Source organism: Oryx dammah, unplaced genomic scaffold (genome assembly GCF_014754425.2).
Source record: "Oryx dammah isolate SB20612 unplaced genomic scaffold, SCBI_Odam_1.1 HiC_scaffold_11, whole genome shotgun sequence".
Taxonomy (NCBI): domain Eukaryota; kingdom Metazoa; phylum Chordata; class Mammalia; order Artiodactyla; family Bovidae; genus Oryx; species Oryx dammah.
The window spans coordinates 40,097,475-40,125,120 of record NW_024070195.1 but is presented as its reverse complement, the minus strand read 5'-3'; the positions used below and the strand labels follow the sequence as shown (position 1 = coordinate 40,125,120).

The window sequence follows — 27,646 nt, the reverse complement described above, 5'->3', positions numbered from 1 at the left end:
GCAGAGGGGTGGCTCAGCTGCTCCTGCTCCTTCAGACAGCGAGATCCTGGACCGCCCCGTGTAACTGCCCCCAAGTCAAAAAGTAGAACCCAGAAAGGCTGCAGAAGACTTTTCACAGTTGAGCTGAGAACTGAAGGAGATGAGGGTGTGTGGACAGCTCCGGGAAGGGCATTCCAGCCCGAGGGAGCAGAAAGGGCAAAGGCCCTGAGTAAGACGTGTTGGAGGCCACAGGTCGGGGGCAGGGGGATGATGAGGTCCGAGAGGCCAGCGCAGATCAGATCAGGCAGGGCTCCTCCGTTGGCCACGGTAGATTTTCTCTAGTGGTGATGGGGAATCATGGGAGAGTTCTTGAGAAGGGAGTGAGGGTGTTCAGCAGCCCAGTGCCCCCTCACCTCTCTGTCCCCAGGCCAAAGCACCATGGAGAGTGGACTCAGAGTGACCCGGAAAGGACGGAAGCTAGGCTCCAGCCGCCGGCGGCAGATGCGAGAGCCAGCTGATGGCCAGGATGTGCCGGTGGCCCCCGAGCCAGAGTCTTGGTCCTCCCAGTCAGCTGAAGAACTGCAGAGCTTCTTCCAGGACTGCGGTGCGGAGGAGAGGGGCTTTGTCACTCGAGAGGATCTGGTGGTGAGTCCAAGGCCCCATCCAATCCCCTGAATCCCTTTGCTTCTTCTGAGACTCTCCTTCCCAGGAAGGCAGACCATCCCTGCCCTTTTCCCTTTCTTTCATCTCCAATTTGCTTTTAGGAAAGGCTAGGGATTTATTATACTAAGGTGGGAATGACTGATAAGGTATTTTGTATTACCCTCTTCCAGAAACACTTGCATTTTAATAAAGGAAAGGTTTTAAGTCAAAGAAGGAACTTGCAAATGGTATTTTAAGCCCATTGAGCAGGGAAGTTTATCTTGGGGAGCAGTCAGGGCCCTGGAAATAAAACCCTAATAATGTCTGCAAACTTCAGTTAAACAGATTAGCCAATGATGTACATGCCAATAAGGAATCTTAGGCTGTGACCTAGACTGAGATTGGCTGATTTTTGTTTGTTTGTTTCTTCATTTTCTGCAAAGGGTCCTACGTGAGTTGTTGGCATCTCACTGGACCCGCTGTCTCCTCCTGATTTTGCTCCATGCTCTAGACTTTGACCTTTTTCCATCAAAACTGACCCTTCCTATCTGTATTCTACCCTCAGAGCCACAAAAAAGTACAAATGGCTGATGTTAAATTATAATTTTCAAAATGGTAAAGAAAAAAGACTTTTGAGTAAATATAAAATCAATACTTATCAAAGATCTAGCTAATTCATTATTATTATTATTGTCAATCAGTGAGGGACTCAGTATGATACTATGACAGGCTCAAGGAGCATTTGAGAAGCTGCAAGTATTTATGGGCAATTTGGGCTTCCACTGTAGCTCAGCTGGTAAAGAATCTGCCTGCAATGCAGGAGATCCGGGTTTGATTCTGGGTGGGGAAGATCCGCTGGAGAAGGAAATGGCAACCCACTTCAGTATTCTTGCCTGGAGAATCCCCATGGACAGAGGAGCCTGGCAGGCTACAGCCCAGGGGGTCACAAGAGTTGGACTCAACTTAGGGATTGAACACCACCACCATAGGCAATTTGACAGAGAGAGTTAGGATAAGTTTGCGGAGTTCATTTTTGAAAATGACTAATGTCCTACAGGCCACAAATCTTTGGGGTTGTCTGTACTACTAGACAAAATTATTTTCAATTCTCCTGGACAAAATCCACAAGTTAACAAGTAACTTCAATATGTCGGACTTTTCAAGGTAAACAATGAGATGAAGTAAGTGCATTCCTCTTGTCTAGACAAGGCTTGTGTAGTCTTTACTCCCATATAATATTGAAAGGGTGTGCTGTGTACATTTTCACTTTATTTCCAAGTGTCCAGTAATTTCCTGTGATCATAAATAATCTCCAAAGTTTACTCTTGACATGAAAAAGGCTGATCTCATTCGGTTTGGCTTGATCACTTCTGTAGGTGTAGTGAAGGTGCAAATGAAGCAGGTGGGTCTCCTTGACTGGGCTCTGCAAATCTGAAATTTTGAAGTATTGAGCTATTTTAGGTTCTCTCCAGAAGTTTTCATATGGAAGCTTAAGTTGAAATTTTAAAACCTCTGAAATTGGCTTTTCTATCTAGAGTGACCTTCTGTTCCTGTTTGCCTGCATTGGAAGGTTACCTGAGATGTGGGACTTTCAGCGTTAAAACTGGGAAAGTCTTGGGCAAACAAACCAGCTGGCTTCCCTACTTCTATGGAAACCAAGCACAAGACTCTCTCCACTAGTTTTTACCTACATATGTGAGGGACTTCTCAGGTTCTCAATTTGTCTAAGGTCCCTCTCCTGCCCAAAAGTAACCTTTCACATTACCCGTTTTCAGGCCAGCTTTGCAGGTATTACGTCCATGGGCGCTCCTTACAGTGGACCTGTAACACCTGATTAAATGAGAATCATCCTTTAAATCAAAATCTGGTTAAACAGTTGATCTATCCAACTGTATCCCAGTAAAAAGGAGGACAGATTCTTATTGAACCTGTGTAAATAACTATATTGCCAGAGGAAAGGAAGGAGATTCAGGAAAAGTATTGGTTTCTGAGTCAGGAAGGGATCAGTGAGATTCAAATACCACTTAAAATATTAAATTTCAGTTTGAAAGTGAAGTGAAAGTGTTAGTCGCTCACTCATGTCTGACTCTTTGTGACCCCATGGACTGTGGCCCACCAGGCTCCTCTGTCCATGGGGATTCTCCAGGCAAGAATACTCTAGTGGGTAGTCATTCCCTTCTCCAGGGGATCTTCTTGACCCAGGAATCGGACCCAGGTCTCCTGCATTGCAGGCAGATTCTTTACCATCTAAGTCACCAGGGAAGCCCAAATTTCAGTTTACAAAAGCATACTCTCCTAAACTGAAAATTAGAGGTAGCTCAAGAAGCCAGAGAGAGGACTTCCTCACAATATCCATAAAAGTAAAATAATTAAAAAAATAGTACTGGCATCTCCTTGGTGGTCCCGTGGTTAAGAATCCACCTTGCAATGCAGGGGATGCAGTTTCGATCCCTGGTTGGGGCATTAGATCCCACATGCCAAACGGCAACTAAGCCAGAGTGCTGCAACCACTGAGCCTGTGCACCATAACTTGAGAGTCCAAGTGCCATAACTAAGACCCAATCCAACCAAATAAACAAAACAATAGTAATAACCATACCAACTATATTCCCAGCAAATAACCGTAAGTCAGTTTTCTTCAACCATTGAGTTCGTTCCGTGTGATTAATTCTTGACCTACTGGATCTTGGGTAAGCTGGCTGCTTCTGGACTGAAAAGAGTTCTAGCAACTGTAATCCGCTGGCTCAGTCTGAAGGTTGGCTACTGTCAGCTTAGAACCCTGTACCCACGCGAAGCAGCAATAGTTAATAGAACCTGGTACAGTCCTTTTCCACACGGCTTTGATGCTGCACTTTGTGGAAGACACAAACTGAGCTGGTTCGTAACCAAGCCTTCAGGGTAGGTTGGAAAGGGTAGGAAAGCAGAAATGTGTTTAGTAACGAGACTCAAAGCCTGTGGCTTGTTTTTGTTTGCATTTTTTATTGGCGTAGAGTTGCTTTACCATGTTATATTAGTTATTGCCGTACAACATCGTGAATTAGTCAATGTATAGCTATATCCCCTCCCTGTTGAGCTACCCTCCCACCCACCCATTCCACCCCTCTAGGTCCTCACAGAGCACCACATTGAGCTCCCGCTACCTTTTTACAGTAACCTAATAGTGTCAGAATGGAAGAGAATAAAATGTTCTGTTGGGATACAGTATATAACTATTTCATGAAGTTTGATCAGTATTTCCCCTAAAGAACATAGTTTGCATAGCAAAGACATTGAGAAATCTCTAGGGCCTTTCCCTAAAGCATGCAATTTATGAAATATTTATATAAAGGCTTTTTACCTATGTAAACTTAGCCTAGGAAAGGCTGGATATCTCTTCTGATCTGACAGTTCTTCCCATGATGCTCTTATAGTAGTGATGAGGTATTTAACAAATAAAGAGAATGATATCTTGATATTTTTATTTTTTCTTCTAAATTTAGAATCTGACGTTGGGAAAGCAAACCCAAAGAGATATCAGAGAAAGTAGGGCATTAGATTTGGAGAAGGAAATAGCAACCCACTCCAGTGTTCTTGCCTGGAGAATCCCAGGAACAGGGGAGCCTGGTGGGCTGCCGTCTATGGGATCGCACAGAGTCGGACACGACTGAAGCGACTTAGCAGTAGCAGGGCATTAGATTAAGATACAATCATGGGATCCTGAGAAATAGTACTTGGTTTCCTATTTAATTAGTGACAATAAAATAAAGCATTTTGAAATAAACATAGAAGAAGGCAACACTTTTGCTGTTTAGTCTCTAAGTTGTGTCTGATTCTTTGTGACCCCCCTGGACTGTAGCCTGCCAGATGCCTCTGTCCATGGGATTTCCCAGCCAAGAATACTGGAGTGGGTTTCCGTATCTTTCTGCAGAGCATCTCCTACATTGGCAGGAGGATTCTTTACTGCTGGGCCACCAGGGAAGTCCAACTCTATAAGAAGGCAACACTATTGCAAGGTTATTTAGCTCTTTTATATGGGAAGTGGCTTTGCTTTCTGTTTTTATGAGGATTAGAACACAACTGAGCCAAAACAAAGCAGAGAAAATTATTCTGCTGAGACATGGAAGCAGTTATCTGGGGCAACTTACACAGAAGACTAATAGTAACCCTCTTTTAACCCTTGCCTGGAGCTCTAAGACCAGTTTATCATTTTACTAGAGATGGAGCCAAATTCTAGTTTTGCGTGAATATAACATGTGGCAGTCAAAGTTTTATTTCTTTATTTATGCTGCTGCTGCTGGTAAGTTGCATCAGTCGTATAAACGCATCAAAACTGAGCCAAATTTGTCAAAATGTTAACATAAACTTTATAGCCTATTTTCAGACTCAGGTATTATAAAATCAAGACAAATAAGATTCCCGTTCAACAAACCCTCTACAATCTCCTATACTCATTCAGATTTTGCCAGATACTTTAAAACAAAACCACTTCCTTTATTTCCTGGAGAGCAAAAACACATCCCATTTTCCTTGCAGACACAGTTATTTGTCTGCCACTCCTGTTTCTAGTATCAAGTAAAACACTGTAGTGATTATAACTTTTAACAAAGTAATCAGCTTTTATTTCCCAGAAAAAAATTGATGGGTAAAAAACCGAGAACTGTCTTGGACAGCATTTTAGTAAACAGCAAAGCTCACAAATACACATAACACAACTTTCTACAGTCGTACATATGCCTTGCACAACTTTAAAAAATTGTGACAGAATATACAGAATATAAAATTTGCCATAGAATGTATCTAATTGATCAAAGATTCACCTCAATCATCTGAACCCGACTCCTTAGAAGTTTTCTGAGTTAGCTAGTTCTCATAAGAGGAATTTTTTTTTAAAGTCCAGCACATTTAAAGCCTTAGAAGTTTGGTTTCTTTATTTTCTGTGACTTTGGGGGCCATTAGATTTATATAGGCACTTATTTGTCTCTACAAACCCATCCACCCAGAGCCCCTGTAAGGGATGTAGTACTCTAAGTCACTAATACCCAGCTATAGAAAAATGCTCACACTCACAATGAGAGTTAAGGGCCTTTCTGAATTACAGACAGTCTGGCTTCTTTTCTACGACTCCAACCACAGTTCAAAAGTAAACACAGAAACACAAAAACTCCAGTTCAGATTTCAAAGAGCTATTCTCTTCCCCAGTGGGCACAAAATTCTTAACCGATTTGAGGTCATTCACAGGAAAACAAACACACCACCACCAGCAACAAAAGATTAGCAAACCAGATTTTCCACTGTGTCTCAACCGACAGACACTAGGTCTCCATCATGTATCCCATGGAGATCTCCAAATGGTCAGTCCATAAGACAGAATTCCTCATCGCGGCTACCGCTAAAAACCAAAAGCAGAAAATCTGTAAAATCAAAAACATAAAAACCAGAGAAACAGAATCAGCAAACAAAGTTCTATCACACTTGGGATTCCCTTCAAGAGCCAAGGAAAGAAGGGTCCAGGACGTCCCTGATGGTCCAGGGGTTAAGATTCCCTGTTCCCAGTGCAGGGGGCCTGGGTTCCATTCCTGGTCAGGGAACTAGATCCCACATGCCACAACTAAGACCCAGCACAGCCAAACAAATAGGCCAATAAATAAATAAATAATATATATATATATATATAAAAGAAATGCCTGTGTTCCCAGAGCCCGTTTAGGGCTCTTTTCCAGCAACACAGTTTACTGGGTTCTGACAGCCGAGCCCACTGGGGCATCTCCATGGAACCTCCAAAACTGCTAAAGCAGGATTTCCAAGAAGATAAAATCATGACCCTTAGACAAAAATAAAATGAATCTATACCAGAGATTTTATTTAACTCACTTATTAATGGGAGATGTTCTGAATGGTTGAAAGAGCATTTGAAAAGTGAGATAACAGAGAAATGTTATAATCAGGTTGTTGAGGTAGATTGCTTAAAGCTGGTTAATGTACAACAGGTCATAAATCTTTGGGATTATCTTGTTCCATCAGGCAAAAGTTATTTACACCTCTCTTGAACAGAATCTACAAGTTAACACGTGACTTCATTTAGTCTGGCATCTCTAATCAGTACCATGAGACAAAGTACATTCATAGAATCTAGAAGATGCTTGGGTGGCCTTGGCCCCTGTAGAATACCAAAAGGGTGTGCTGTCCACTTTGGGGACTTATTTTCCTGTGTTGGGTAATTTTCAAATAGTGATAAACACGTGGACAGGGCTGGCTACTGTCCTTTATTACAGTCCTAGCAGGATGAGACTCAGAAGAGGTAGGTTTTGATGCCGGATGGAGAAAGAGAAAAACTGAGGATGAAGTTCAAGGCTCTGCTAGGGTCCAAGAGACTCAAGGACCAGTCTTGAGGTCAAGTTGAGGGTTGGACTCTGAAAATGGGGAGAGGGGAGGTGGAGGTGGCTGAAGATAAACACCTCTCCTTTTCTGAGAGTGTTCCAGAGCCTTGCCTGGTAGGAACAGCACCCAACTTACCTCTATCCTTGCAGGCAGCCAAGTTCAGCTTCCTGAGCGGCGAGGATGAGCTGGAGATGATCTTTGACTGGGTGGATGTGGAGCGGAAGGGACGCCTCTCCCTTGAAGAGTTCAGCTCCGGGCTCAGTATGTCTGTCTTGGGAGGGCCTGCTGGGGGTGTGCCGAGCACGAGGTGAGGCTGAGCAGACAGGAAAGGCCGCAGTGACCCATCACAGGACCTTCACAACACCCCTGAGGGCAGTTCTGGGTGTGGATGACATATGAATGACCGTAGAGATGAGAACGCTAAGCCTGGGTGGGAAGCTAGTTGGTTCGAGGCAGAGCTGAGACTTAAGACTCTAGCCCAGGAGACCTCACTTCCTTTCCAAAAATAAGAGCAAATCATTACTAGGGGCGGGCGGGGTGTCCTCTGAGCATTCCCCTTCTCCAGAGAGGCCTCCAGGATTGCTTTCTGATACCTCCCTTGTCTTCTCCCCAGTAAAAGCTTTCCCTTGAGCAGGAGGTTAGACACCCCCTGTTCTTGAGACCACAGGCCTTGTTTCTTCCTGGAGAAGGTCCCATTCTGGCTTTGGTTAAAGGAATATGAGACCCCAGGGAGCAGCAGAGGGTGATATTTAGTGGGTGGAGGCTCCTCAGACCCTTAACCCTACTGGGCAGGGCAACTCCAACACTGTCTTCTTAAGACAGACCTAGAAGGACCTAGAGACATCAAAGCTGGAAATACACAATATTCCAGCTGAGCTCGATGGGGAAGACCTTTGGTCCAGGGAATGGAAGGTGTGGTGTCCTTGTAGAGACCCTGAAAAGGATCATCAGCCTTTAATGTAGCCAAAGCCACCCCTAGTTCTTGGGTCTGCTGAGTCTCCAAGAGTTTGCGAGACAACAGAAAGGGGAGGCCAGGAATCTGCATTTACAGGTTGGGCCCTCCCAAGAGATGGTTGCTCTGGCTCTGGTGATTGAGAAGCTGGGAGCAGGGAGGGGAAATTAGGGCCTGGAATCAGGGGTGCTGTCCATGTGGCCCCAAGGGGCCATCTTCACATCTGTGTCCAGCTGTGTCCACTATCTGGAAGACTTCCCAATGGCTACAAAACAAAATTCAACTCCCTTCCCAGGGCCTGCAGGCCAGCGCTACTGAGACCCTTCCAACCTCTTAGGCTCACTCAATACCACTCACCTCCTCCAGCCTGCCAATCTAGCTCCTACCTCAGGGCCTTTGCATGTGCTGTTCTTGCAACCTGGAATATGCTTCCTGAGAAAACCACATCACTTGCTCCTTCCTTTTAGTCATATCTCAGTTCCAATTCCTCAGGACCCTCCTGACCACCCTCTCTAAAGTAGACCCTCTCTAGTCTCTCAAAGGAAATTACCCTGTTCTTTCCTTTAGCTCCCTTGGAAAATTTATTTATTTATTAAATGTGTCGTTTTCAGTATTCATAGAATGTCGGCTCCACCAAGGCAGAGATTTCAGCCAGTTTTGTCCCCGGCACATAATAGATGCTCAATGGTTATCCTCTGACCTAGTGAAAAGAATGTGTTGGCCACAGTGGAGCTGCTGTGTGACTTCTAGCAAGTCTCTTGGCCTCTCTGGGCCTCAGATGCTCATGTGTAGAATGGGCACAGGGTCTACCTTGAGTAGACTCCCAAGGTTGACATGAGGAGTGTATGACCCTGGCCCTGTATAAATGTGAATGACACAGATAAAACCATTTCCCCAAGGGCTGGAGCAGGGCAAGGTGGGAAGTCAAGCGATGGAGCCCAACCCCACTCTGCTCCTTTCTGGCCCTCTTTGCTCCATAGAGAGCATCTTTGGCTCCAGCTTGAGCACCCACAGGCTCCACAGAAAGAGGCCACTACTCTCCAACCGAGGATCTGTAGCCACCAGCTTCCCGGTGGTGGAGGAGGCCAACAGTGAGGAGAAGGAGGCATTCTTCCCCTTCATCGAGCAACTAGGAGCCAGCAACTCACTTCCTGAGTAAGGCCAGCAGGGCTGGGGGTGCGGGGAGGAGGCACCGCCTGTCAGAGGGGACAAGCACTGGCCCAGACGCAGAATCAAATGGGAGCTACCAGGTGGTATTGGGCGGATATCCTGGTTTGGCCACCTGTTGGCTGTGTGACGGCAGGCAAGTAGCCTAACCCCCTACCTGCGTTTCCCTGGCTGCAGGGTGAGCAGAAGGACTGGTGTGGGATTAGACAAAGCCCCGCGTGGAGAAAGCCTACCCACTGGGAGTCCCTTCCACTCAAGCCCTCCCTCCCTGTCCTGCCCTATCATCAGCTCCCTAAAGGGACCCACGATCTTTTTTCTTTCTTTCTTTTGGCCCCTTCGCGTGGCCTATGGGATCTTCTCTCCCCAGTGATCAAACCTGTGCCCCCTGCATTGGAAGAGCAAAGTCTTAACCATTGGACTTCCTGGGAAGTCCCAGGACCCACATTCGCAAAAATACAAACCTCCTAAGGGTGCCTTTTCCCTAAAAAGAGAGCCCCCCAGTGGGGTGATTTCAGGTGTGGTGATGCTCTGAGTTGGGCAGGCTTGGAGACAGGAGGGCTTGGAGACAGGAGGGCTTGGAGACAGGAGGGCTTGGAGACGGTCTTGGGCTCTGGGATTACTGGGGTTCATTCATGCTTAGAGAAAGGGACCCTGCCTAAAAATACCCATCGCACACCCTTCCAGGTCCCACTGGCTCTGTTAGAACTAGCAAGGGAATCACCCTCGCCCATCTGCCCAGGTTTCCCAGGTTCCCCCAGGTTCCCCTGCCCCACAGGGCTCTGTGAGGACAAGCTCTCAGAGGGTGGGGCAGGCGCTGTGGGCAGGCAGGGTGGGACTGGGGTACAGGCTGGCAGGGCAGCTGTGGTGGAAACTGATTTACCTACTTGGCAGCTTGGCCTGTGCTCAGCCCTCAGGCATCTGTCTTCATGACTTAATTAAATCCATGCGAAAGCAGCATTTATTGAATGCCAACTCAGTGCCAGACTCCAGGCTGGTGCTCTCCACTGGGTGCGCCTCATTCTCCAGTGGCCATGTTACAAATAAGCTCAGAGAAGTCGTGGGACTTGCTGAAGTTCACGAAGCCACAGAATGGGAGAAGAGAGAAGGCAGATGGAAGCTCTGGGCCATCAGACACCCAGATCCCCCCCGCCCCACAATGAATCACCAAACAGTAGAGAGACAGTGGGATACGGGGATTCATGAAGGGATAAGGGCACAAATGGGAGAGGTTCCTGGAGGAGGTGGCACCTGAGCTGTACCTTGCAGAGTGTAAGGAGACTTTTGTGACCCAGCTGCCACAGTCTCTTGGAGTGTGGCCATTAGAACCTAGGAGTGGGCTTCCCTCTGCCTCTTGGTCCCACTCAAGGGTGATCTCTGGCCGTCCTCCCCTCCCAGGCAGGCGGAAATCTGGCAGCTATGGAGAAAGCTGCGGCAGGAGGAGCCCCAGCTGGCAGGCAACCTAGAGGGCTTTCTGGCCAAGATGAACAGTCGCCTACAGGAGGCACGGGCCGACAAGGAGGTTCTGGAGCTGACTCTGAGGAAGTGAGTTGGGGCTGGGTTGACACACAGTGGATGCTCTTTACATTTAGTTGAATATTTTTTATTTTTGGCTGTGCTAATGGCAGCATGTGGAATCTTAGTTCCCCGACCAGGGATTGAACCCACACCCCCTGCAGTGGAAACGCAGAGTTTTAACCACTGGACCACCAGGAAAATCCATTAGTTGAATCTTAAGTGAATTTTCTCTTAAGTGAATTTTCTGCTGGATGGGCAGAGCTAAGCTAGAAGAAGGGGTAACTAAGGGAATCTATTGGGAAGGACAGAGTGAGGCCTTCAGCCAAAGAGGGGACGGGCCAGTGTGTCCTGGTGCAGGGCCAGTGGGGCACCTAACTCCAGGGCACCGCTCATGTAGATTACCATGTGTGTGGTGATCCTGGGGTTGGCATGGGCTCAGTCCTGCCAGGGAGTCTGTGTTTGGGGGTGGGGGTGGATAGGAGGATGGTGACAGCAGGAAGTGGGGACAGAGTGATGGGGTGACTGGGGACTGTGAGACAGGAACCAGCATCCCGGTGATGGTCAGCAGGAGTCAGCAGGATGGGCTCAGATGATTCATATCAAGCGCCTCTGTCAAGGTCAGGAGCTGTTACTGGGATGACAGTTCCCAGGGTGACAGGGGTCAGTGACCGCTGGCAGAGTGAGCTGAGCAGACCAGACCGCCCCTGCCAGCAGCAGGGTGGCAGGGTGCTGCTTGGCCTCCCCCACCCCTTCCAGGAGGGACACTGACCACCACCGTGAGGTCCAGCAGCTCTACGAGGAGATGGAGCAGCAGATACAGCGGGAGAAGCAGCAGCTGCAGGCCGAGGTGAGCCCCCAGCCCCAGCCGGCCTCTCCCCCAGCCCGGGATCCCTCTGTTGCCCGCGCAGTGAGCCCAGGTCTGGCCAGTGTGGGGCAGCGGGAGGCCGCTGCGAGCAGATCGTCTCATCCCACCCAGCGTCGGAGAGACAGTTTGCTCAGACAGAGGGGGTGGGGAGAGTCACTGCTGCCAGCTCTTGGGGGTCCCCTGGGGCCACTCCTCCCACTCTTTGGGCCTCTGTCTCCTTGTTGCCTAGGCCAGGGAAGTTGTCCTGAGACCCCCCTCCTCGTGGACACATCCTGGACCGGGCGCCCCAGGCCTGGGTGGAAGTGGCACGTGGGGAGGGCTGACCCAGGCCAGCTGAGTCTGGGCCTCGGCCACACAGGGGGAGCTGAGACCTCTCTGCTCCCCAGAGCGACTCCCAGGGCCTGGCCCTCAGCTCCCAGATGCAGGAGGTGCTGGAGGCCAAGGATCGTGAGGTGCAGCGGCTGACCGAGGGCCAGAAGGAGGTGGGTGACTAGGGCTCCCCTGGAAGCCCAGTTTCTGGGGATTCGCGGACCCTGATACCCACCTCCAGAGAGTTCACTGGGCTGCTGGGCTCCTGGATCAGAGATGGCTCCCCTAGGAAAGCGATGTCTCTGGCCCTTTTTCTGAGACGAGGCCAGGTAAGGGCAGTGGCAGCCCTGGGACTTGAATCGGAAGGTCCAGGCTCAATTTCCTGCTGTTTCAATTAAATGCCCCATGAATCTCAGGAAAGAGCTTTGCTTGTCTTGGCCTTAGTTTCTCCATCTGTAAAATGAGAATAGCCACATCTACTGAGCTCCCTGGCTAGTTGTATCAAAAGAGGTAATAAATGGGAAAGCCCTTTGAAGCCAGAAAGCACCAGGCAAACACGAAGTCTCAACACTGGAGAGGCTTGGTGATAGGTGGGGCTCAACTCTCATCTCTGCTGTCAGCTGAGTGACCTCGGGCAGGATTTTAACCTCTCTGAGCCTTGGTTTCCTCATCAGAGAAATGGAGATCAGAACTTTTGCCTTAGAAGGCTGCCGTGTAGCCTTTCCCTTCTCCAGGGAACCTTCCCAACTCAGGGATCGAACCCCAGGTCTCCCGCCTTGCAGGATTCTTTATCAGCTGAGCCCCCAGGGAAGCTCTTGTAGGCTTGGAGCCTTGGAGCCTTGGAGGCTGAGGCAGGCCCCTTTTGGTGATAGAGGAGGTTGGACTTTCCACACAGGACCATTCTGTCCTGTCCCCTGTGGACGTGAAGCCTCTCCCCGCACGGCCATTCATTCCTCCATCCAACCACTATTTATGGTGCACCCACTATGTGCCAGGCACCGTGCTAGCTTCCAGGGAACATAACAGACACATATCTCCTGCCTGTGGGGTTATTGTCTAGTTGGGGAAATAGATGATAAACTAAACAAGCAAGTACAGTCTATAACTTTCACTATTAGATAGTGAAAGTGCTAAGGAGAATAAGTAAAACAGGGCAGGAGGATGGGAGGGTTTTGAGAGGAGGGGTCAAGGAAGCCTCATTTAAGATGATGACTTTGGAGTAAAGGCCTGAAGGAGGTGAGGAGTGGGCCCTGTGGTATCTGAGGGAAGAGCAGTCCAGGTAAGGGCGCAGCGAGTGTAAAGGCCCTGAGGTAGGTGTGACAGGCTGTGAATGTTCAAGGACCAGTGAAGGGGCCTGGGGGCTGGGGGCTGGAACAGACTGAGGGGGCAGGGAGCAGGGTAGTGAGAGAGGTGGTCAGAGATGTAATGGGGGTGGGGTGGGGGCAGACTGCAGGTCCTGGAGGCTGTTGTGGGGACCTTGCCTTCCATTTGGCACGGTCAAGCAGCTCTCCATCTCCCGGTCTTGTGACTGGCCGTTGGACCAGGAGCTCCTTAGCGACCAAATGGGCTCAGAGATGAGCAGCCAGCGCAGAGCACTGAGCAGAGGAGGGTGTGGCCCCTGGCGCTGCTGGCGGCCTGTGCTTCTCATGCAGTTCCCCCCTCCCTCCCCCACCCCGCCAATTCCAGTGTCTCTCCCAGGTGGGAGGTAATGGAGCTAATTAGGCCAATGCGAGGGTAACACCCGATCCTATGTTTTAAGCTGGGTCTCCAGGAGCCTGGAGTCTGTGCCCCACCATGGTATTGGAAGGCTGTTTAGTCCCCCTGAAGGGCAACTGGGCTTCTCTCCCCCTCACCCGCCACCTCCTGCAGCTGGAGGCCCAGCTCCACCGCCTCAGCAGCACACACCAGGAGGCCAGCTCGGAGAACCGGCAGCTTCGGGAGGCTGAGCAGGACCTGGCTGGGCGGCTGGAAGAGGTGCGGGGGCAGCTGCAGGTGACCCGGGGGCACCTGGATGCCGCCAGGTGCCGCGTGTCCTGGCAGATGGAGGAGGAACCCAGGCAAGTAGCTGGGCTGCAGACGGAGGACTTCCTGCAAGAGGGGAGAAAGGCTTTAAGTTCTCAGAGACTCTGCTCAGCCTTCAGAGCTCGCGGTGCAAGTGAAAAGTGAATGTTAGTTGCTCAGTCGTGTCTGACTTTCTCTGCAACCCCATGGACTGTAGCCCGCTAGGCACCTCTGTCCATGGGATTCTCTGGGCAAGAATACTTGGAGTGGGTAGCCATTTCCTTCTCCAGGGGATCTTCCCAACTCAGGGATCGAACCAGGGTCTCCCACATTGCAGACTGTCTGAGCCACCAGGGAAGCCACACACAGACTACCTCCTTAAACCTCACAACAGCTCCACCAGGCTGGGATTGTTGTGCCTGTTTCTCGGACAAGGGAGCAGAGCGGGGAAAATTGTGCCCGGACCCACATGCCACATGACTCACACAACTGGGATTCACACACACACACACACACACACACACAGAGGCTAGCACAGTGCTGGATCCTTGGCAGACTGGGATGGGCTGGAACAGTAGGAAGGCTTCCTGGAGGAGGTGAGGCTCCACATGGGCCTTGAAGGATGAGCGGGATTGGATGAAGGGAGCGGTGGGGAGTGAGTGCCAGGTGAGAAGCCCTGCCGAAGGGAAGACTGAAGGGAGGGCTAGCTGTGAGATGTGTGCCCACCGCTGAAGGATGCAGACAGGACGGGTGTGATAGCTCCCTGCCGCTCCCTGACCCTAGCTTCCCGCACCCTTCCTAGTGTCCCCAGAGCAGGTGAGGAGAAGGCTCCAGACGCTCAGGCAGTCTCCTCCGAGGAGGCTCCCCTGCCTGGACTGTTTGGGGACAACGATGACTGGGACCAGCTCCTCAGCGGCATCGGCAGCACCCCCCTCAGTGCCCTGCAGCTCTCCTGGAGCCCGCCCCCAACCCCGAAAGCCTCCTCAGGCCCCCCGACGCCCCGAGTGGTCAGGCAGATCTCCATCTCGGAGCCACATGCTCTTCTCTTTGCTCAGGAGCCCTCTTCAGATCCAGGGGGCTCTCCAAGGAGCCCCCCTGGGGCACCTTCTGGGACCGAGGAAGAGAAAGGAGCGAACCCAGGTGGGCCGGTCGTGAGCCCCCCAGAGCAGACCGGACAGCCCCCCAGCCCGGAAGCTAAGGAGGAGTCAGGGCTTGGCCCCGGGGTCCACTTCCCCTGGGGTCTCCCGGGGGTCCCAGCTGGGGAGTCAGGGAGCCTGGTGGCAGCTGAACTCAAGGTGCTTGTTCCTTTGGAGGATGGGCCCCCTCCTCAAGTGACCTCGCCCCCTCCCCAGGCCTCAGCTGCACCCAGCACACAGTTCCAGACCTCACACCCAGATGACGAGGGCCCTGGCCCTGGGCCGGCCCCACCCAAGCCGCCCCGGCAGAGAGAGGCCCTCCATCAGGACCCCCATTCTGCTGGCTCTGAGCCAAGGCTGGGGTCCTCAGGAGCCGGAGCCCTCCTGGTGGGGATGGGTGAGCCCTCCCAGGGCCTGGTCCCTGGGGGTCCGGCTCCCACGGATGGATCAGAGTGGGGCAAGTGGAGCCCAGACACACACAAGGGCCATTCAGGGGAGCTGGAGGAGGCTCATGACCGGGTCCCTGGGCTGCCCGCTCTCCTCCCCCAGAGCCTGGAAGAGGAGCCTGGGGCTGAGGAAAGGAAAGCAGTGGACCAGGGAGGGCTGAAGTTCAGGTCAGAGCTGACCATCGAGGCTCGTGGCCTGAAACCCGAGCACTCAGAACTCCCCCAGCTCGATCCCCAGCCCGCACCTCACCCACCAGACGGAACGCAAGCTGAGGTTGAAGCAGAAGCCCCGGCTCCCAGGAAACTATCAAGGGGCTTTCCCCCAATGGGGGCTCAGCCTGGGGATGGAGCAGGGCCCCCAGAGCCCACACAAACCCTTCCCACCAGGGCTGAGCTGGAAGCCCAACCCAGGCCCCGGCCTACAACTGCCCATGCAGAAGGAGAACAAGCCCCCTCTAAGTCCAGGGAGCCAAGGGCAGAGAACAGGCCTGAAGATTCAAGAATGGACTCTGGAGGTCCGGGGCTGACCCCATTCCCTGGGGACCGCGCGGCCAGTGAAACTTTGGCCAACCCTGATTACGCCTTCCACGTCATCTTCCTGGGAGACTCGAACGTGGGCAAAACCTCCTTCCTGCACCTGCTGCACCAGAACAGCTTCGCCACTGGGCTGACAGCGACTGTGGGTAAGAGCCGCCTGGGGAGGATGGCAGGGGAGGGAGGGAAGAGCCGGGGCACCGGGCTGGCAAGCTGGAGCAGGCCCAGAGCAAACCATCCCCGAGCAAGCTGTAGGTTCTGCCCTCGCCACAGGCCCTGCGTTAGATGTTATTTTATACCAGCATAACCTGGCTATTTTACTAATCATCTCTAATTATAGGTAATTTGCTTTCTCTGCATTGATCTGATTAGCTAATAACGTGCCACGTTAACAAAGCACCTACAATTTAGGTGGCAGCACTGGCTGATGGTGAAAACAAGCCGGTCTCCACCCACGTGGCCCCGGGGCAGGCCACCTCAGGGACCCCACTGCTTGAATGCCCAAGAGCAGCCCTAGGCCAGCCAGCCAGACTCTGGCAGGAAGCTACCTTGGGCAAGTTGAATATTTTACACAGAATGTATTTGTAGAGTGGGGTAAGTTAGGAACACCGGTGCCTGAGTTCAGAATCCAATTCTGCCACTTACTAATGGTATGAACTTGAGCAAATTATTCAAGCCCTCTGAGCATAATGGGGGCAATGGTAGTGCTGACTTCTGAAAGGGGCTGTAAGAATTAGTTCAGTTAATATATATCAAGGTCTTAGAATACTATCTGGCACATATTAAGTGCTTAGTTAGTATTAGTTATTTTTATGGTTGTTATTATAAGTACACTTTTGATAATGTCTAATCCAGTGGCTTTTGCAAATGAAATGTCCTAAAGCACAAAGCATCCTCTCCCTAAGAATACTGGGATATGTGGCCACTTGTATAAAGCCATAGAAAAGAGCTCTTGGGAGTGTTCGGCTTGGGGTAAAAATGGAGGGATCCACGTCTTTGTGTCTGTCTAGGTACATGCTAACTGGGCACCAGTGGTAGACCAGTGGGTAAAGTTCTCAAACTTTACCTAGGAGACTCCCTTACCCCTCACCCAGGACAGCTTCTCGAACTTTTCTCTGCCTGAGAAGCCTCACCTGGGGAGCCAGTTAAAAATGCAGTGTTGTCAGGAACAGGGGACCCATAGGAGGTCTGTTCCGATGTTGAACAGGGTCACAAGGTCTGCAAGGCCGCCATCATTAATCACACAAGCCGGGGTCCCCAACCTCCAGGATCTAATGTCTGATGATCTAAGGTGGAGTCGATGTGATAACCATGGAAATAAAGGGTACAATAGATGTGATGCGCTTGAATCACCCCCAAACCACCAGCCGCCCCCACCACCCTAGTCCATGGAAACCTTGTCTTCCTTGGTCTCAAAAAGTGTGAGGACTGTTGACCTAAGCTGCCGGTCACTGACCGCCTACATTGCACCCGGCACACTTGCCTTACTCCGTACGAGAGCCCTCTCATGCCCACGAGCCTCTCCCATTGCCAGCCCTCTCATGCCCACGAGCCTCTCCCATTGTCAGCCCTCTCATGCCCACGAGCCTCTCCCATTGTCAGCCCTCTCATGCCCACGAGCCTCTCCCATTGCCATGTGGTAAGAAGTTTCCATGAAATTCAATAGAGAAAATACAGGTTGCATAATTGTAAAAAGACAAGGCAAGCCTGCGTGCACTGCTAGTCAGCCGGGAGGAGTGTGTGTGTGAAAGCGGCTCAGTCGTGTCCAACTCTTTGCGACCCCATGAACTGTACAGTCCATGGAATTCTCCAAGCCAGAATATTGGAGTGGGTAGCTGTTCCCTTCTCCAGGGGATTTCCCCAACCCTGGGATCGAACCCAGGTCTCCTGCGTTGCAGGCCCATTTTTTACCAGCTGAGCCACCGGGGAAGCCCTGATATCCAAACCTGCCCCACACCTGGCTGTGGTTTGATGCTCCCGGTGATTGCCGTCCATCGGGCTTACCTGTCACTGGGGGTGATTCCAGCTTCCTCAGTTGTAGTTTCCCCACTCAGCATCACCCTCCTCTGTTCCCACCCTGCTTTCTCGCCTGTCTGCCTTGGAGAACAGGGCTGGTGGAGGACCAGAGCTGGAGCCAATCGAATTATAGCTGACTGCACATTTTTGTGAAGTTTCTCTGCAGCTATCTCCGTTTTACACATGAGGAAAACAGAACTAAAGTCCTGGTGAACTTTTTGGCCCTGTCTGGGCACCAAAGTTCATACCTGGGGCCACCTGCCTTCAAAGTACAGGCCCTCACTCCAGACACTACGCTTTTATGCGCTCAGCACTGCTCGCTCCCTGGGGTTGTTCATGTAAAACAGCAGATTTCTTGGGAAGCAGAAGACGTTATAGTTCTGACAGTTTATGTGGTTTAAGTTGTAACATGTGGGGATACGTGGGTGGACTGAGGGTGGGTGATGGGCAGGGAGGCGGAAAGTGGGAGTAATGGAAGTTACTAAATGCAAAGAATAATCATGAGGGTTGCTCTGTAGATCACGCTGCGGATGTTTATGCAGAGGCTGGATGTCATCACAGCGGGCGGGACTGGGTAACCGCAGAAGTTTCTGCAGACCCTGGGCTTCCTTAGACCTTCAGGAAAGGGGGCAGTAAAGAGAAATGGATGCTGCAGACAGACTTCTGCTGAGGTCAGGACTTCCCGGCTGCCACTTCTCCCGGTCTCCGCTGGGGAGCACAGATGGGGGCGTCTGTGGCTTGTCACCACCGGGGGCAGAAGTAAGAGCTTGGGGGGGTCACTATGTGTCACCTTGAGGAAGGTCTCTTGCGGCTCAGGGATTATGTGAGGAGTTGCCTCTTACCTGAGCTGGTCGGAGCCCCATGGTGGGCTCAGCAGGGACAAAACAGCCCCTCTCCGTCACCCCCATCCCACTCGGTGTCCCTGGGAACTGGGGGTTGGCAGGAAGTTGCTCCCCAAAGATTCCAAACCTCCCGGGGATTTCACTAGTACGTCCACATTTCCAGGGACAGGAGGGGTCTGGAACCATGACCCAGGGAAGGATTGGTCTGTGAAATTTTGAGGAGGTGGAAGTTCAGAAAGATGAGAATTCATAGTAGATAATAAAAATGACCACTTCCCAAGCAGCCCCTAGACATTGGACCAGACCTTGAACGTAAGTTATTTAATCCTCCCAATCAGCCAGTGACATGGGTCTTTTTAAATTGCCACCTTGCAGATGAGAAAGGAAGGCTCAGAGGGGTGAAGTGACTCACACAGGCAGTAGAGCAGCAGGAGGTGGACAGCTCAGAGCCCACCTGGTCCTCCTTGAAGCCAGCACTCCCTTCACCCTCCCAGGTTGCCTGTCTGCCCTGCTGTCTGGGTAGAGAATAAAGATGCATGCAATAATTAGGAATGAAACAAGAAGTATCATAAAAAAATAGATGAATGAAACTGATTTTCCTGAGTAGCCTGAGGAACAAACATTGCCAGGTAGTTGAGAAGACAGGTATTTTCGTAGAGGTAAAAACAAGGCAGTGTGCCTCATGTCAGCCAGCTGTCAGGGTGGGAGTGCAGTGGGAGCTGGGTAGGCAGAGCAGGCTTCTCGGAGGATGTGGACCCTCAAGTGTGGATGGGATTTGAAGAGCAGAAGGGAAGCCAGGCTGCCAAAATTTCCCACCCACCATGGCTGGTACTGGGAGCAGGTGTATATTCAGGGAGGCGTCAGTTCCAAGTCCTGGATGGTAACTTGAAAGTAGGCTTGACTCTCATCCGTGTGTCCTAGGAGTGGATTTTCGAGTCAAAAACCTGCTGGTGGACGGCAAGCGCTTTGCACTGCAGCTCTGGGACACAGCTGGCCAGGAGAGGTAATGGACGCTGTCTACATTAGTGGCCGAGCCTGGACTGCAGAACAGTGGAGCCCAGCCCCAATCCGAGTCCTACAAAGTGCAAATGCAGCTTGTGCCAGCTGAGGATTCAGGAGGTGGGGGATGGAGAGATGAGCCCAGGCCCAGGGCAGGAGACAGGAGAGCGCACCCAGAGGCCCCCTCAGCCTGGCGGGGCAACTGTGAGGGCCGTCCCAACACGGCCCTCGGGGCACAGCTACTCAATCACTTTTTTTTTTGGCCATGCCTTGTGACATGTGGGATCTTAGTTCCAACCAGGGATTGAACCTACGCCCCCCCGTGAAGTGGAGGCTTGGACTCCCAGCCACTGGTCCTCCAGGGAAGTCCTCCCACCTATCCTTTGAAAATATTAGCTTTCGACTTTCTAGTTAAGCAGTAGCGATCAAAACTGAAAAGGGACATCATCTATGACCCGGAAGTTCTACTTCTAGAAATTCATTCTACTGATAAATTCATACTATATTATCAAGAGGACTAAGACTGTTCACAGCAATAGTGTTTATGTTATGAAACACTGGACACCTCCTCAGCACCATCAGTAGTGGGCCAGTTAAATAAGTTAGAGTCTCTTCATACAATAGAATATAATGAAGCCGGAGAAAAGATGGAGGATCCTCTTTATGTATCTTTGTGACCCCAAGGACTATAGCCCTCCGGGCTCCTCTGTCCATGGAATTCTCCAGGCAAGAATACTGGAGTGGGTAGCCATTCCCTCCTCTAGAGGATCTTCCCAACCCAGGGACTGAACCTGGATCTTCGGCCTTGCAGGCAGGTTCTTTACCATCTGAGCCACCAGGAAAGTCACCTTTATGTACCAATAGGGAAATGTCTCTAAGACATTTTATTATCTGGAGAAAACAAAGAACAGAGTATTGAATATTAGTGAGTACAGTGCTTTACATTGTATTTGCTTAAACAGTGTGTGTATGGGTGTGTGTGTGTGTATGACTATATATATGCATTTATGTATATGCATGAAATATCCCTGGGAGACTATTTAAATAATGGGTAACTCTGGTTTCCTCTGGGGAGGAGGGCTGTGTGGCTGCAGGATGAAGGTAGAGTCGCCTGAGAGAGATTTTTCATCAGATGCCCTTTGGTACCTTTTGAAATCTGAGCCATGAGGACTGTTAACCTATTCAACAATAAGCACACTGGAAGAAGGAAAATACACGCACACCCTCTGTGGGAAGCAGTTAGAAGCCGAGGTAGCAGCTGAGGCCTAGAGAGGCCGGAGCCTGGGGCCAGGGTGCTGGGCATCACCGGCACGGACTCTCTGGGCAGGTACCACAGCGTGACACGCCAGCTGCTCCGCAAGGCTGACGGCGTGGTGCTCATGTATGACATCACCTCCCAGGAGAGCTTTGTCCACGTGCGCTACTGGCTGGACTGTCTCCAGGTGAGCTGCTGGCTGCTGAGGCTGGCCCCAGTGTGCAGTCAAGAGGGAACTTGTGTCTTTCCCACTCCTTTTTTTTTCTCCCGGGATTACAAAGGACACAATGGACATGTGGTGACAATCTGCTGAGGGTATGTGGCTGGATGGGCTGGGAGCATAGTAGTACAAAGAAGCCACAGCCACATAGTATGGTCTCCAAAACAAACTCTTTCCTGTATCCTTCCTGTGACCGTTTGTTTGCTATGCACCAAAGCTCTGTGATGTATTCTTAACACCTGGGGATAATGCAAGCCTAGTGTCAGTCTAGATGATCATTCCTTTGTCCATATATCTCTAGTCCTTTCCCCCACATACGTATGTGATATATATATGGATGAAATTCATATGCTGAAATTCTACAATACGTACTAGCACAGAAGAGGGACATGAAGAAAGACATGTTGTCTTCTCTCTGGACGTTTCTGATCTAGTTGAAGAGATGCAAAGGAAGCAGAATAAAGTAATATTTAAGGGAAACTGGGTTCTGGGTTCTGGGTTCTGAGACCTGGGTTTGAATCCCAACTACCCCATCCTGACTCTGTAACCTTGGACAAGTGACTTAAACTCTCTGAATTCAATTGTCCAACTTTTCTCATAGAGGAGTTGTGAGGATTAACAGCTATAACTGCTTTCAGCACAGCATCTGGTATATAGTAAACTCTCCAGTAACAGAAGCTATTATTATTATCATCCATTAAACAGTTAGGAGATGAGTCAAGGCAGCCTGTGTAATCTAACGCTAGGCTGTTCCGCACAGGCAGGAAACGACAGGCCTGGGCAGGAGCAATCCAGGAAGGCTTCCTAGGGGAGGTGACTTTGAGGTTGGCCTTGGACAGTGGGTAACATATTTGCAGGCTGAGAGGAGGGGTAGGTTTGCTGCAGATGGAAGGGAATGTGTCAGAGGTGGGAAGAGCATGGAGTGGGTGTGATATAGAAAGTGGGCTCTGTGTGTAGGGGGGAAGTGGCATAGGATCAGCTTTTCCTGGAGGGCAGGGTCAGATCCACCAGGGCCTGGCTCACAGCAGGTGCCCTACACGTGTGGCTGAGGGAGCGTGTTCTCTGTGCAGGACACAGAGTCTGACGACGTGGTCATCCTTCTCTTGGGAAACAAGACGGACCGTGAGGAGGATCGGCAAGTGTCCACTGAGGCCGGGCAGCAACTGGCCCAGGTGAGCAGCTGGGCATCCGCCCCTCCCCCAGCCTGGACTGGGCAGACCCATCCCTGGCGGGTAGTGAATAGGTCACCCTGGCCCGGGCCACAGAGAACAATGGGCTCCTGCCCCTGCTCAGTCAGAGACTAACAGCCTTCCACCCACCCCTGGGCCCAAGACCCAGACATGAGACGGTAACCGTGAGCAGGACATTGAACCTTACTGTTGCATTAGCAAATCCCCACAATGTCCTGACCTACGTAAAAACTACCTTCAGAGTAAAAAGCTTTTCAAGCTTCACTTAAAATTCCCAATCAAATCTTCATTTTATCTCTGGTCTCTAATTAACATAACATTCCTTCTAATTTATTCTATCTTAAGACCCAAATTCTTCCCTGGGAGGATTGCATCAAAAGCCCTACCACAAGACAAGGGAGCGTGGATACAATTTATTTTTGAGTAGAACTGAACTACGTTCCAGAAAATCTGGAGAATAATTAAGATGGGAAAAAGTCTCGCTCCCCGCCCTACCTCTGACACCACCCCTCTTGATATTTCCATATCGTATTTCCTTCCCATTTCTTCTCTCATTTCTCCTAACCATGAGGTCATCATTGTGGCTCCTGGTTGGTGGGAATTTTTTTCCTCTTAAAAGTCGTAGCTCACCGCCTTTGACAGGAATGCCTTATCTAGCAATTTATCCTAAGGAAAGGGTCAGAAATAATAATTCCTAAGAGAAGAACGTGAGAGATCCTGTGTATAATTGAACATGTTTGTATGAGAATGTTCTTTATGAGAACACTTGGCAACATTTGGTGGTTAATTTGTGGCACTTCATGCAAAAAGCTAGCATTTGCCATTAAGAATCTTGTTCTGAAAAATATTTAAGGTTGTGGAGGAAATGCATTACAATATAATGTGAAGTCAGAAAAATAGCCATGTCTCTGGGGACAGGTTAGGTTGAATCATATGAGATTGCTGATATTTGACTGGCATCTATCAGAGCAGCAATTTCATACAGTTTAACCTAACAGTATAATGATATTTAGCCCACACTCCACACCCCCAATAAAAGGGTCATATAAAACAGAATAGAAATATTGGATTGGCCAAAAAGTTCATTCTGTTCTTTTCTAAAGAACTTTTGGTCAACTCAACATATGTTCAAACACTAACAAAAGTGGTTTATAATTTGCACTTACATTTTTCACTAAAAAAATTTATTTACTTATTTTTGGCTGTGCTGGGTCCTCATTGCTGAGTGGACTTTCTCTAGTTGCGGCAAGTAGGGGCTACTCTCCAGTTGCAGTGGGCTGGCTTCTCATTGCAGCAGTCTGTCTTGTTGCAGACCGTGTACTCCAGGGAGCCTGAGCTCAGTAACTGTGGCTCCCAGACTCTAGAGCACAACCTGTATAGTTGCGGCACACAGGCTTTAGTTGCATGGCATGTGGGATCTTCCCAGATCTGGGATGGAACCTGTGTCTCCTGCCTTAGTAGTCAGATTCTTTATCACTGAGCCACCAGGGAAGCCCTGTACTTACACATTTTTATGCTATATTTCCCAATATTTCCCCCAATTCAATACTTTTGAAATTGAAAACATAAAAAATACACACACACACACACACACACACACACAACGAATGACTTTAAAGAGGTTCTCAGGTGGCACAGTGGTAAAGAATCCATGTGCAATGCAGGAGGCACAAGAGACACAGGTCTGATCTCTGGGTCAGGAAGATCCCCTGGAGGAGGAAATGGCATCCCGTTCCAGTACTCTTGCCTGGAAAATTCCATGGACAGAGGAGCCTGATGGGCTGCAGTCCACGGAGTCACAAAGAGTCAGACACGACTGAGCAGACACAGACAACAACTTAAAAATGTCCCCGAGGACATTCCTCCTAATTGGAATACGGGCTTTCCACCATCACTGGGAAGGCTGTGGGGTGTTTCTGGGTAGCTCCTTTGACACCTTGGCCAGCCAAAATGGAGAGACAGTGGGCAGAGGGGCAAGGCTGGGGACCATGAAGACAGGGAGACAGAGACAGGCTGCCTTGCCTGTTGGGGTTGGCTTGGGGATGTACGGGATGGGACTCTGTCTGATGGTCGGGTTTTTGGTGGCGGGGGCTGCCGCCTGGACTCTCGGGGGTCTCCTCCACGGCACCTGTACCCCCATCTATCTGGCTGCAGGAGCTGGGGGTCTCCTTTGGAGAGTGCAGCGCTGCGCTGGGTCACAACATCCTGGAGCCCGTGGTGCACCTGGCCCGGTGAGTGCCGCCCTACCCCTCCCCACCCAGAATCTTCTAGACAGCCTTTAGCTGACTCATGCGGGAGGGGAGGCTCATTTGAGGAAGCACCTGAGAAAGCACAGGGCTCAGAAGCCTGGGGAAGGAGTGAGAGCCCTGCAGGAGTCTCCTGACTCCAGTTCTACCAGTCCTGTCAGCAGCCCCACCTCCAGGAAGTCTCCCCTCCCCTCTCTGAGCCACCGTGCCCTCCCAAGCTTCCAGTGACTTCCACTGCATTTAGGATAAAATTCAGATGCCTCCCAATGGCCCGGATTGGCTCCAGCACCATCTCCCTGCCCTCCACCCGACCCCCTCAGTCATAAGCTTCAGCCACTCAGAGGAACCCTCCCTGACCACACCTGCTCCCACCACTATTCCGAATCTCATTCTCTGTGTCCCTCAAAGCACCCCCCCCCACCCCCGGCTGCAAAGAGCAGTTTGAGGGATCTTTGTTCCCTGACCAGGGATCGAACCCAGGCCTTCAAAGTGAGAGCTCGGAGTCAGGGAAGTCCCATAAAGCCTTTCTTGGCAAACTGTTGTTACAGAGTTTGTGTTTTCCTGATGCTGACTGCCTTCCCCACCAGGCTGGAGCTCTAGCAGGGCCAGGTCTTTTTGGTTCAGCTCCTCCCCGTTCTGTCCCTGGGTCAGAAAGATCCCCTGGAGAAGGAAATGGCAACCCACTCCAGTATTCTTGCCTGGAGAATTTCATGGGCAGAAGAGCGTGGTGGCCTGTAGCCCCCGGGGTCGCAAAGAGTTGGACACGACTGAGTGACTAGCACTTAATCCCCCTGGAGCCTGGCACATGTCTGTGTTCAATTAATGAATGAAATGAGTGAGGTGGGAGGGGTCTTAGATGACACGATCTCTAGGCCCCTTCTCTGACAAAGCAACTTTCAGAGTGAGCTTGGTGAACTGCAAACCTGATCCCGTCTGATCCCTGGGACAGGAAACTGCTCAATGACTTCCTTTTGCTTTACAATAAAAGCCCTACTTGTGGCTTCCTGGCCAGCAGAGCCCTGAATCCTTGCTGCCTCCAGGGCTTCTTTCTGGCCGTTCAGTCCTTAGGCTCTGTGATTTAGGACAGTGCCAGGCACACAGGAAATATACTGTGAATAAACAAATGAATGAAAAGGCTTTGCTTCACCGATCCCCCAGCTCTCTCTTGACACTAAGCCTTTGCCCTCTGCCTAGAACTCACCCTTCCCTCTTTTCTGCAAGTGGACCCTTGTCCAGTGCTCTGTCTCGGCTCCAGCACTGCTTCCTTTCACCCTAATCCCTCCAGGATCTGGTGTGAAGTCCCTCTGTGTGCCTCCCCATTCCTGGATCCTGATGGCCCCTTCCCATCTCCGTCTCCCACACTACGCAAGGCAAGACCTGCTGGCTTCATGGTCATAAACAGACTCCCTTGCCCCTGGCACACAGTAGGCCGCAGAGAATGCTAGGGAGGAGACAGAAAGGTGTTTCATGCCATGTGGAACGCAGGGCAGGGGCAGAGCGGAAGTTCAGGGGGTCCAGCCCCCAGCTGCACCCTTGGGTCCTTCCCTGCTGCCTCTGGCAGGTGAGAGAGAGAACTGATGCCCAGGCATCTTCACGCAGGTCCCTCAAGATGCAAGAAGAGCGCCTGAAGGGCTCGCTGGTGGAGGTGGCTCCCGAGAAGCCTCCAAAGAGAGCTGGCTGCTGCTTCTGAGGCGCTGGCCTGGCCGGGGTGGGCTGGCCACCTCCCTGGGTTTCCTGTGCTTTGGCTCCTGTCCCACCTGCCTGGACACAGCAGTGACAGAGACGACTAGCTCAGAAGTTCTGGAAAACCCTCCTTGGGTCAGGACTCAGACCCCAGGGCAGAGGCTGCACTAATGCTGGCCTTTGCACTCCCAGAGAGGGACTTTTCTGAGTAATAAGATTGGAGGGGTGGGATGGGGGGAGCCAGTTAAAACTCTTTAAAGAAAGGAAAAGTCCAGAAAAAGGACTTAAGGAAAATACACCACAGTATTGGCAAAACATCTCTGAGTGATAAAATTATAGGGTAAAGCTGTGGGGGTGTTTTCCTTTTTACATGTATTTGTATTTTCAGATCTTCTACGATGCCTGCGTATTCCTTCTGTAGTCAGAAATAAGAATAACTCTTGAGGGGCAAGAGGGAAACTTTTCAAAGAGCTTGCTTTGGTGCTGATTCCTAATTGAAATGGCCTGTTAATTGCAAAGTACTCTGTTTATTAAAACAGTCCCACTGTTCCATGCCTGGCAAAGCTGGTGAACCTTGTCATTCTCAATGTGTTGGTTTGCAAACAGGGGGTTTCTTTCCAGCAGAATCTGATTCCTGGGGAAGAGCTGATGGCCTCTGGTATGTTCCATTCCCCTCATCTCCCTGAGCCCCAACCCCACTCTCTTTTCCCAAGATCTGCCTCTAAGGGCTCACGTTTGGGGACCTCACCCCCTGCTCCACGCCATGGTGCCTCTGATGCCAATCTCGGCCTTGAGGATACACTTGTCAATCTCTGGATACACTCAAAGTACAGCTGGGGTGTGGCTGGGGGAGCCTGGGAGCAGCAGGAAACTGGATTCAGATTATTCACAGGCTCCTCTTTGGAGTTTTTGTGAGAGTTCCCAGAATTATACAACTTTCGCCTCCTGAAAGGTGGCTGTACATTATAACCCAGGGCTGGGGATTTCAGTGCCCTTGGGGTGCTTGCTTTGAAAGTCTTAGATGGCTTCGGGTGTTGTGCTATCTCCTGTCATCAGTGTTTGCTGTAAACGTTGACTGTCACATCTTACCATTAACCACAGAAATGCTTACCAGGTACTGTGGTCCAGAGTGGGCAGGTTGCTGAATCTGGTACTTTGTAATCATTCGGATACTGGTGACTTCCTCCTCTGAACCAGAGGAAACCTCAGTTTCGTAGACAGACAAGCAAATTCTGTTCCAGAGACAGAGGTACAGAGAGAGAGACTGAAGGAGAAAGAGGAGGGCAAGAGAC

General features: G+C 50.7%; 1 protein-coding gene across 1 annotated transcript; it reads left to right on the top strand.

The window, feature by feature from the left end:
- The first annotated feature begins 417 nt into the window (after window positions 1-417).
- Window positions 418-27,646, top strand: RAB44 (RAB44, member RAS oncogene family). Its single transcript, XM_040249807.1, has 13 exons — window positions 418-624; window positions 7,128-7,239; window positions 8,911-9,085; window positions 10,493-10,639; window positions 11,369-11,459; window positions 11,864-11,959; window positions 13,656-13,843; window positions 14,590-16,052; window positions 19,683-19,764; window positions 21,088-21,202; window positions 22,306-22,407; window positions 24,580-24,656; window positions 26,271-27,646. Exons 1-13 carry the CDS (start codon window positions 418-420, stop codon window positions 26,359-26,361), a joined length of 2,946 nt encoding a protein of 981 aa, XP_040105741.1. The 3' UTR covers window positions 26,362-27,646.